Raw genomic sequence first — 12,198 nt, 5'->3', positions numbered from 1 at the left:
CAGAAATAAGCATAAAAGTTTATTGCAGCAGTAATAGTAAACGAATATATGAAGAAAATACTGAATGCCACAGTATCTAAAACATTAATGGTCTGTCTGAACCCTGGGGTTATTGGCGAGATTGCAGAGCAGAGACTAAAAGAAAGGACCTTCAACAAAACCACTGCTTTCACTTGTCTTTTAAAAAGTACATATTAGCTAAATAAAGCAGATAAATACTTGGTGCAGCAGAGCCATACATCTGAGTTTCCTCCATTAGCCCAACCCGATGAATAAATCTATTGGGAGGAAAAGATTGATAGTGACTACAGGGATACAGATCCCTTCTAGAAGTCACAAAAGCACTGTCTGAGCCAAACAAAGAAACGTTTTTCATAAAAGGTAAGGTGAGGAACTTAAAATTGAAGCTAAAAAGAATGAGATTTCGGAGAGCTACAAATAGCTACAGAATCAGTTTCAGGTTCTCCATCTCAAGTGTCAGTCACTTCAAAAAGTGCTGCTACGATGGTGGCTCAGGACACTTGTGTGCCACAGCAGTGGCCATGCTGTGTGGGTCAGAGGTCACAGCTTCCACATTCCGACATCTGTCTGTATTTTCTTGCCCTGAAACAATAGACGGGAACTAGGCTCATTTGCTCCCACTTTGTTTAACCTAATTGTTAAACACAAGAGATAATTTCCCCATATTTAGAATTATTTTTCCTTTTCTCCCTAATCCCAGTTGACTCCATACAATTAAATACCATTAAAAATAACTTAACCAAAAGGTTAAGTCCCCTATATATTATTAAAGTTAGGCAAATGTGACAAAGCCGTATATCCTGCCGGCACCTAAGTACCAGAAAACATCAAATATCATGCCCACCACCATCAAAATCTAGATAACAATTAGCACTACAATTATCCAACCAAAATAAGCCACGACTGCATCAAACCACAAAACTGCATTTTTAATAGGAGAAAATACTTTCATTTACTTTTATAATATGTATTTTCATAGTAAGAGGCAAGAGCTAATTGTGAATTATAGTTTCTACATACATAAATCACTAATAAAACTAGAATGGATATTCTGACACCTTAGAAACGGGAAGAGAAAACAAAAGTATTTGTTAGCTCATTTAAAACAAAAAGATCATTTTGAACCCTTGGTTATTTTAGTCTTCTCCATCAGTCAAAGAAAAACAGATGATGTATAGCAGAGGAAAGCGTTTTGGTACAAAAACTGTCAACTCATACTTGGACTTTAATGAGAAGTCCATGAGATATATATCCAATCTTAAAACATGTATTTATCTCCTTTACATTGTACTTGCAACCATCAAAAATCCTACTTCTAATGAACTGAAGCAATCTGTGACATAAGTAGTATTCAATTTGTGCCCAGTTTAATCAGACTGATTGAGTCAGGTTACTTTGAAATTAGTCTTAAGACGTTCTGCTTTTACTTCAGTACATGGGAATAATGTTCCCAGACATCGTCAAACAGATGCAGTGGCAAGAAGTGTAGTATAAATTTTTGGTAAAGTTTACTAGACCACATGTTCCTCCAAATGTATCCAGAAATACAAAACATGGTGGAAAATATAACAGTCTCAATTAGTATACTTTCATAATTTTTAAAAACAAATATGAATTTACTTCCAAAATAATTTTCTATAAGAACCCACAAGAATGGTTTAGTAATGAGATTGTGAGAGCCTATATTCCAGGGACCAAAAAGGCTCTGGCTTCATATAACGCTTCTTAAAGCACTCCAAATGCTTCATTTTTGGAGGTGACTATATTTTTATCACTACCACTTACTAGAGAAAGATTCCTGCTAACGCTGTGCAATTTGGAAAAAAAAAAAAAAAATCAACCAACAAACAAAAAGGACTGCTTAGTACAGTAAGGAAAAGGAAGTCAGGGTTTGGGGGGCGGGTGGTGATAATAGGCGCTACTAATATATCACTGAGAAATTAACAACAAATTATAAGCTTCAATAGAAAACTACATTTGTAAACATGGTACAGCCCAATATTTAACATGAAAGTATAATATGCCTAGGTTTAAAATATATAATTACTAAGTTAAAATACCCTCTTTTTTGTCAACTAAATACAAGAAGATAGCATTCTAGTGAGCTCATGAATAACTTAAGATAGAGCTTTAACTGTAGAGCCCTGCCAAAATGATCCCAAAGTGGTTTAGTCCTTTTCTATCGTCCATATTCATTTCCGGACCATTTTCATGAAAGAAGTAAAATCGGTCTTAAAACAAGATGGCTGCTTCTAGGGGGAAAGAAAAGAAACGCTGATTTAACTGAAAGCCAAAAAACTAGCTTTTCTAAATCAAGAAACAAGAACTTTGGTATATTTTTTTCTAATCTCCAAGTATATATTCATGCACTTCCACATGGAAATTTACGGATTACTCTGTGCAGTTACTGAAAATTATTAATAGCAAAGCAATTTTTTTTAAAGTTTTGATCTTTGTGTGTTAATAAGGTGATTGCCCAATGCATATACACAGAGATGTCACAAAACTGAAATTCCCAATTATCCTTCGTATCAGAATCATGATCATCAGTCCCAAAAATCAGGTCACTTGATAAGCAGTAACAGGAATAATATTTATATCATATCTCTTACAGAGCTCCATCATAAAATGTCCAGTGATAGATATCCTGTTACAAACAAATCAACTGTATTTGGCTTTTCAAAGGTAATACCCTAGGAACTTAGCTGTTAGACAACCGCTCCTGGAATTGCACTTTGACGACCTTCCCTGAAGCAAATGGCAGATTAACTCTGTGACATACACATAAAAACTAAAAACATTTTCCTCCATTTTGAAATAAGTTTTTAATAGATTTTTTTTAAAAAAAATCACTCAAAACTATTTTTATTTCTCACTTGAGGGGAAAATAAGACCTGACAGTAACATTTTCTTCAACTGTCAATTGCATGAAGAATGTTTCTCAAGATGACAAAGGTTTATTTTTCCTTATTGAAAATGATAGAATTCTACCTGAATGAAAGCTGAGCTAACCATCACTGTAGTACACTACCATCTCCCAGCAACCAGCTAACTCAAGGAGAAGTTTTCACTGTTTTAAAATAAAGGTTTTATTGAAATCTATGGCTCACTGTTTGAATACTATATTCAAAAGCCTAAAAATAAAGAGTTTCCATCTACACAGATTTCAGATTAGAAAACAGTGTAGAGACTTCAGTAGTTCACAATAAACCCTTCAGAGTACAATAAGGAGTATAGATTATCAAGAATAGTAAAATAGAAGGAAAAATTTTTGTTTATGCTCAAAACTAGGCATCATAGTTGTGATACAGAAAAGCCTGCATTACTACTTTTTACTTTTAAACTAAGTTCTTCTATGTCATTGTGCTGCCTTGTTTATAACAGACAATTTTGAAAACATGAATACAGGCAAAACCCAGAGGAAACAGATCTCCTGGTAGTGAGTAATATCCCATTCAGAAACACTGGAAGTTCAAATTAATCACAAGAAACTTTTCCACAAAACAGCTCACGGTATAGGTTGAGAAGCAGACTAAAATATAAATCTAATAATATAAATCAGGCCCTTAAAAGAGACAATAATTTATTGATGTTTAGCTGTCTAAGACCACCATCATAAGACAAATTACTAAAAGTGAATATTAATATCTCATTTCTTACACTCCTCTTTGAGGTTTTATACCTGAATATGAAGGCATTATCTGTCACAAATGATGAGAGGCAATTTTTTCTCGGTTTGGAAGACTAGTCCTGACTGAGCATCCTGGGTAAATGGCCAGAACTTCCTCACTGTGCTTAGAGACATACAAGCTTCCTTTTCAACAAAGACATTCTAATCAGGGCTGCTGTTTTAACAGTTTGTATACTGTTTCTGAAAAGAAAATTGATTATATGGCATCAGTTAACATAGAGTGGTTCATTATCTAAAATAAGATATCATAGCTTTTTAAATTCTCATTACTGCTGGAAGTTATTCAAAACCAACACAAAAAATGAAGAGGGCTGAGGGGTATCTTTTTTCAAAAACTATTAATCAAATGATATATATTGGACAAAGAAAAAACAATAAACCAAATGTTACCCTCACATAAAATTCTGTTCTTAACATATTCTTATGTTTTGTTCATTTTCTATTTCAATGTTTTCTCTTCCTCAAAGGTACATTCTTTTGGCATATACTTCTAAGTTTGCAAAGGCCAGGACTCCTGAAGGACTAATTCATTAATTTTCTTGGCCCAGCATGAAGCTGGTAGCTTGCTTGGTTCATAGCAACAGGGGAGAAAAGGAGGCGCTCATCTTTATCTGTCCCATCCAACAGGAAATCAGGCCAGTGGACAGAATGCAATGAAATGCCTCTTCAGAGGCATCTTACAAGATTAAATGGCAAGAAATTCACAAGGCTAATTTGCCCCCAAATAACTAAGTGCTCCCTCCAAATCTGATCCTCAGTCTTCAAAGGTGGAAGCCTCTAGAGCTATTGATCATCAGCCAGAACACATATGGCAACAAGATATTCGTTCAGTGAGCCAATGGCTTAGTTAATACCACTAAAATCAACGAACAGGGAGTAATGAACTACTGAAGGTTCTCTCTGATTCTTTTAATCATGAAGAGTATATTGACCTTGGTCTCACACTGAACAGCCAAGCGTGCCTCAAACAGCACTGATGTTCCAGTCACCTAAGAAAAAGACAGTTGACTATTTCTGATAGCTTATTACGAATACATAACATAATGTATAAAATCAATGGAACATAACATCTCAATGGCTTATTTTGCTTTCAAACTTCTATGGAAAACTGGCCAAAAATAAGAAGCACACTTTTCTTCTACAAATTTCTAGATTAAACAAAGGGTAAGAGGGGGAAAATTCACTTCAGGTCTCCTACAAATGGATAAGGGTAAAAACACTTCAGGTTTCCTACAGTGGATATAGATTTTCATCACTTTGTTTTTAAAGCAGATGTTTATTTTTATTTTTAAAGCAGATGTTTATAAAATTCTGATATAAATAACAAAATTATCCCATTACACCTAATAAAATGATACATTACACTGAGGTTCAGGGTTAATAAAGTTAAAAGATTCTAAGTAATGTCTTTTACTTGAAGAACTTTTGTTTCTAACATATGAAGTATTATTTAAAACACTTAAAATTTCAAAAATAAAGTTATCAGGGTTGGTGATACAACTCATTCAAAACCAAGATCAACTTTCCATCTTTCCTCAAAACAAATTCTTAGATTTAGACCAAACTGATTTCATTTGTCAGTGGGAAAGGCACAGTTAACTAAGTGCTCCCTCCAAATCTGATCCTCAGTCTTCAAAGGTGGAAGCCTCTAGAGCTATTGATCATCAGCCAGAACACATATGGCAACAAGATATTCGTTCAGTGAGCCAATGGCTTAGTTAATACCACTAAAATCAACGAACAGGGAGTAATGAACTACTGAAGGTTCTCTCTGATTCTTTTAATCATGAAGAGTATATTGACCTTGGTCTCACACTGAACAGCCAAGCGTGCCTCAAACAGCACTGATGTTCCAGTCACCTAAGAAAAAGACAGTTGACTATTTCTGATAGCTTATTACGAATACATAACATAATGTATAAAATCAATGGAACATAACATCTCAATGGCTTATTTTGCTTTCAAACTTCTATGGAAAACTGGCCAAAAATAAGAAGCACACTTTTCTTCTACAAATTTCTAGATTAAACAAAGGGTAAGAGGGGGAAAATTCACTTCAGGTCTCCTACAAATGGATAAGGGTAAAAACACTTCAGGTTTCCTACAGTGGATATAGATTTTCATCACTTTGTTTTTAAAGCAGATGTTTATTTTTATTTTTAAAGCAGATGTTTATAAAATTCTGATATAAATAACAAAATTATCCCATTACACCTAATAAAATGATACATTACACTGAGGTTCAGGGTTAATAAAGTTAAAAGATTCTAAGTAATGTCTTTTACTTGAAGAACTTTTGTTTCTAACATATGAAGTATTATTTAAAACACTTAAAATTTCAAAAATAAAGTTATCAGGGTTGGTGATACAACTCATTCAAAACCAAGATCAACTTTCCATCTTTCCTCAAAACAAATTCTTAGATTTAGACCAAACTGATTTCATTTGTCAGTGGATATATATATATATATAAAACACTGGAAGCTCAGATTTTTTTAAATGAAACAAGTGAATTTTGAAAGAGAAAAAATATGCAAGGGCTATATGATCAGGGAAAAATGTTACTACTCTCTACTTAGTCACATACATATCACCTATACTGCCTGAAAGATTTGGGAGTGTTGACCTAGAATTCACATCACTTTCACAACTCAATATTACATGTTTGCAAAACTAAATGGTGTCAATTACCTGCTACTCTAACATGAAATGTTTAATTTACAAGTCCAAAGAAAACATATGGTTAGGCTGAAATTTAGAAAATCCCAGATGAATTATAGGGATATCTTTTCCCATAAGAGAATAACATTTTAAATTGGTGATTCTCAAACCTTAACAGAAGCAAAGTACTAAGTGAAGAAAATCGGTACTCTTAAAGTATGCTCGTTATATTTGCCACTGTATTATTTTACTATTCCATCTATTAATGCCAACCACTAGGAGACATGTTTAATTATCCCAGCATCATTTTGGCAAGTGGTCAAATGAATCCAAGAACTTTTCAACATACACAGCACTTGAAAGAATATTATCTTTGGAAGCACCAAACTGTTTATAGCATGTTTCAAATTAAGCGGCATACTCTTAATATTGAGTCACCTCTACCTTTATAAACGTAGCTACTAAGGGAGAATGTAAAGGAAGTTTTATTATTGAAAGTCTTTTTTAAAGTTACTTAAAAGCTTTTTCCATTATTAAAGAAATTAGACACAAATATTCTATCAATAGTTATAGTCTCCTTGACTTGGATCTTCATTACTCAAACTTACTTAGTAACAGGCCGGTTCAGAATTGAGCATAACATTAAAAGGATCTTTCTATTACTCTCACGATTTAGATGAAACTCATACAACTTTTCAAACGTTTAAAATATGAAAGGTGCATTTACAAAAATGTTATCATATATTTTTATTCAGACTGTTAGGTCTCAGTTGCTATTTCAGATATCTGTAGCAAGTCAATACATAAAATCAATGTGGTCCACTGCCCAATAAATACTGCCAATTAAAAAGTTATCAGCATTTAAAAATTAAACATCTATTTCCCAGAAGTGAATGCTTGGGAAGACAGATTCTAACAGCAAAACCATCTGACAGCAAATACATTTTATTTTTTTTTCCTCTGTGAACTTAGATCTATGGATGCTTCTGTTATCAAAGCAGTCAGTAGTGAAACCCAATGCAGCTGATAAACTCCTATGACTACACAAGTTACAAAATAAGAAATTTAAATCCTGTGATCAAGATGTAATACTTAATTTTAATTTTATCTAAACATAATTTCAAATGAAGTACATTAGTATAAGCTAAAATATATTTACTTCATTTTGCCACAATATCCATTTATTATCAGCTTAATGTGTCCGCTAAACTTTTCTTCTAAGAGAAAAATCTTTAAAGTCTCATTACGTTGCAATTAAAGTTTTCTACTTTTTTCCACAAGACTGAAGTCTTCTGATAATATTATTAATTTAGCAAAATCTTAAAAGATAGGATTTATGTCAAACCAAAAAGCATGGTTAGCTTACTTTACAAAATGATGGCATAGATGAAAAGAAAATGTAAAACATTAGAAGTTTAAAATTTAGTAGACCCCTCCAAATTTTCTAAAATATCTTTGCACTATCTTTTGTGATAAACTTATTTCTAAATTACTTATTTTGCATTTGGCTCCTTTTAAATACATCCAAGCTGACTTTTCTTCATTCATCAAAACAGCACCATCTTATTCCACATTTCTAAGATAAATCTGCCTACCAGTACCTAGTTTTAAAATTATATTATTTTTTAAAGTAAGTTTTACTGTGATAACATATGAAGATAAACACAAATCCCTAAAAATACTAAAGTTAGAGCTGAATCTTTTTTGGGGGGGGTGGGTTGCATGATTCTTTCTTTTGAACATTATCAAATTGATAATGATCAGAGAAGTATTTCCACAAACTTCAAATTAAAACACTGACTTGAGAATACTCTTGGTATTTTAAGATTCTACAGGTTAACTTTGGGCAGGTTCAAACACACCATGGCATCCGGAGCAGTTTTCCGCAGGCAGGGCAGATCTATTAAAAAACATGACCTGTGACAAAAATCAATGTGCTAATCTCAAACCAAACAACAGTATCAAAAGCATAAAACAGAGATAACCTAAGATAAAATGTCCTCAAACTAACTCAGACTAGTTTGACAGGTTAAGAAGGAGGGGGTAAGAGTGGGGATGTTGCTGATCCTTTCTGTTTTAACCCAGGATGACTGGAACACCCAAGTACCCAAATAAATTAATACCATGAGAAAAAGATTACACTGTGAAGTTTGGAGTGGGAAACAAAAGACAAGCAAGAGTAAAATGTCCCAAATTCAACTAACCAATTTCACTGTTGTTTTATTTGATAAGGCACTAAAGTTTAAAATATAAATTCCTCTGTTTCGAATATGCTGTCTAATAAAGCCCAAAGGGGAATAAAACCAACCAACATAATGAGACTTGCTTTTAACGCCATCACAACTGGAAAGCTTGCTCTATTTGTCTTGTCAGCTTTAATAAAAGGCATCTCCTCTGGCAGGATGGCTTCTCTTTCTCTTTTCCTAATAGCGGTAAGTGGCATGTCAAAGAAGAAATAGCTTCCCATCCCACACCCACCTTCAGGAGACTTTTTAAACCAAACTTTGAAGGATGTCTCCACTTGGCCCAAGCGATTCAATCAGGACTTGGGCTACCTGGGTGTGACTATATTTCCTGGGGTAGCGGGGCGGGGGGTGGGGGACTCTATCCCCGTTCGGCAACCGGTGTACGGCTCGTAGAGAAATCTGCTCATCTTCAACTGAGAGAACATTACTTCAAGCGGGGGAATCCCTCCTATGCCAGCATAACAAAGGAAGGCGGGAGGCCGGCGGAGAGGGCCACCGGGAGGTAGGAAAAACTAGAGGCGCCCACCAGCCCCCTCTCCCCAAGCGCGCTGGGTGCGCAGCAACCAAACTCTTCCCTTGGCCTCCGCGTTTCTTCTCCCAACTTCCACGCCAGCCCAGGGAAAAACCTGGGATTTTAGGTATAATCGATGCTATTTCCCTTCTCCTCGGCGGGCACCGAGACCAGCCCACAGCTGGAAGGCTGGAAGCTGGCCTCGGTCCCAGAAAGGCAGAGCAATATGGGCCCTGCGGGGCCGACTGCTGCCGGGGAGAAAGTAGGGCTTGGACCTGCTCTGGATCGGGAGGGGTCCGCCCGGCACTCTGGACAACCCCACCCCTACCCCTCTTCCAGGGTCCGTGAACAAGCCAGGGTCCAGCAGGAGCGCTAGGGCGGCCCCGGGCGCCCGTCTCTAGGTTCCCGCGTACTCGGCTGGCTTTGGAAGCGCCCGAAAAACGTTTCCAGGTAACCGCGCGTTTTCCTCCGGCTGCACACTGCCAGGCTTCGGACGAACGGCTCCCACCTCCCGGTTCGGCCAACTCCAGCAGCTAGCTCCGCAAGCATGACGTAACCCGGCATTAGATCAAACTTTCTGGCACCTTGAGCCCACCGGGAGGTGGAGGAGGTGGGAGAAACCTCTCTACTGCCAAGAGAGCCGGGACCAGTCTGACTTAGTGGTCGGATGATTTCCTCGTAGTTAAAGAGGAAAATATAAACCTAAAGCTTCCGCTTCCCAGCCCCCCACACTTCCCCCAGCCAGTGCGCTTTCTGAGCGCACCGGGGAAAAGGGAAGGAAAAAATTTAAAAAGAAAACAAACAAACAAAAAAACACTTTGGGGATGTTTAGCGAGTTCTCTCCACAGTCCCTGCGCAGCCACGCTCCAAGAGGGAGCTCCTGGCGGCTTGCGCCCGGGGCTCCCCGTGCCCAAGCCCCGCGCCTGGCTCGGGATGCTGGCCAGCCTGCCCGGGTGGGAAGCGAAGTCTCCACTCCCGGGCTCCCGCCTTTTCCGAGTCTCCCCGGGCTTCGCAGAAGCATCGGGTCTGGGCAGCCCCGGGGACGCCCAGGGGCGCTCAGGCTCCCTGCCGCACCTCAACAATGAGGGGCACGAAGTGAGCGTTTCCCGCGGGCGCCTCGAAAGCCATCCGCGCCCGAGCGACGCAGACTCTGAGAGTGCGCGCCGCTGTCGGCCGATGCGCGCGGATCCCCGGCGCCGCCGCTCCTTCCGCAGGTCCCCGAGGCCCGGGTAGCCCCGGCTCTCCGCCCCCCATTGCCTTACCTGGGGTTGCTGCTGTTCCAGTAGACGGCGTAGCGGTCGGCGACGGCCTTGGAGCCAGGATCCTGGCTGAACACACACGTCCAGAGCACAAGAAACATCAGCGTCAACATCTCCACGTGCAACATCACGCCTGGCCAGCGGCGGAGCCGCCGACGCGCCACTCCGGGGAGAGATCAGGGATCCGGAGGGAGGGAGGGAGGGAGGGAGAAGGGGCGAGAGAGAGCGGGAGCCAAATAAATATGAATAAATAAAAATGAAGAGGGGCGAGAAAAGAAAGACGCGCACACCAAGCTGAGGAGGGGGAGGAGAGACAGAAATAAAGGTGGAGGAGTGGGGGGAATAAAGGCAAACTCGCACCCCCACTGGAGGGCTCAGGAGAAAAAAAGGAATCACAAGATGGAGAGAAGCGTGCGTGTGTGTGTGTGGTGGCGGCGGCGAGGGCGGGGGAAGGGGTGCCAAGCTGTGTCTCGGGCGGCGGCGGCAGGCCGGTCACCCCGGGAGAAGGAGGTGCGCGCCGGGCCGGGCGTCGGCAGCGCGGGTTGGGGCAGGCGGCGGCGCACGCTGCACAGTCACCGGGAGTTGCGCGCCACGGCCGCGGGGAGACATACACCGGCCCGCCGGGCCCGGCTCAGCGTCGGCGCCGCGGGGTGCGCACGGCTCCGCCGCCGCCCAGGGCCCTCGCACTGCGCCCCGCTTCGCTCCAAGTTACTTTGGCGGCCTGTAGGAAACTGCAGGAAGAGGGCTCCGTGTGGATGGGGGGCTTCCCGCCTGTGGTCCTGGGAGTCTGAGGACCCCCTTCCCCCGCCTCCTCTGTGCTTTAACCCGGTAACCCCTGGAAATCTCGAAGGAGTCTCGTAGGTGCTACGGGTTCGGGGCGGTGCGCCGAGAAGGGTGGAGATCTGGAGCCAGAAACCCAGCCCCGCCGGCGTCCTGGAACTGGTTAAGCAGCAGCTAAGCGGGCAAGGAGCGGTCTTGCCTCTCAAACCTCAAAGAAAAGTTTGGCTTTTCGCGTCTTTCGGCAGGTCCCCTGTCGGAGTCGGACTGCGACGGTGGCGGGAGGCGACACCCTGGCCGCTGCCTGAGTCTCGGGGATTTCTCGCGCGTGCTTTTCTTGGCCGGGAGTCGGTGCACCAGAGTGAATGGAGAGCAGAGGTCTGAACCAGCCAGCCAGGCGGAGCTGCAGGACGATGCCAATCCAACTGTTCAGCTGGAGAGCGGGAGGGGAAACAATCACTTTCAAATGAATCCCTCCAACTCCTGGATGGGCTGATGTCAGTCTCCGATCGCCTTCCGGGAGCAAGAATGAGCCCCCAGACGCGGTGCCAAGAGCCCTGGGTGAGCTCTCAGAAGTGTCCCTGCGACTCCGACTGGTCCGACCCCAAGCCCGGCAACTTGTAGAGAGGCATCAATCAGTTTGAAATGCGAAAGGAGAAAAAAAAAAGAGCGCACGAGAGCGTGTGGCACCTCCCTGATGACTACATCAGAAAACCTTCCCGATCCTCCCGCAGCTGCTCCTCTTTCCCTCCTTGGGCACAGCAGCAACAAGAGGTGAAAACCACCGACAGAATCCCAAAACCTTTACCAGGCGGGAAAATAAACTTGAGTGCAGCAGCAACACGAGCAGCCCAGGAGGGATTGAAACGACTGGCGAGAAGTGGAAAGGGGTAAAAGTCAGTTTTGCAAAAGAGAAAAAAACGAGAGAGAGAAAAAATGCTTTATGGGAAAAATTTCCTCGGGCACGCCCCCTCGTTAATGACCTGCGTGTAAAGCCGACAGCAGCGGCAACCCAGCAGCAGCACCAGCAGC

At 41.1% G+C, this 12,198-nt stretch overlaps 1 protein-coding gene across 2 annotated transcripts in view; it reads right to left on the bottom strand.

Annotated features, from left to right (window-relative positions):
• EFNA5 (ephrin A5) overlaps positions 1-10,564 on the bottom strand; it is a 278,072-nt gene extending 267,508 nt beyond the window's left edge. For both annotated transcript variants that reach the window (XM_024743378.1, XM_024743379.1), the window contains exon 1: positions 10,393-10,564. In XM_024743378.1, the coding sequence (XP_024599146.1) occupies positions 10,393-10,517 (125 nt within the window). In that variant the 5' untranslated portion in view covers positions 10,518-10,564. The remainder of the gene's footprint in view (positions 1-10,392) is intronic.
• Positions 10,565-12,198: the final 1,634 nt, after the last annotated feature.

The sequence above is a fragment of the Neophocaena asiaeorientalis genome, unplaced genomic scaffold (assembly GCF_003031525.2).
Source record: "Neophocaena asiaeorientalis asiaeorientalis breed wild unplaced genomic scaffold, Neophocaena_asiaeorientalis_V1.1 scaffold26, whole genome shotgun sequence".
Classification (NCBI taxonomy): Eukaryota; Metazoa; Chordata; class Mammalia; order Artiodactyla; family Phocoenidae; genus Neophocaena; species Neophocaena asiaeorientalis.
Note: the sequence above shows the minus strand (reverse complement) of the source record. Positions and strands in the feature narration are given on the sequence as shown.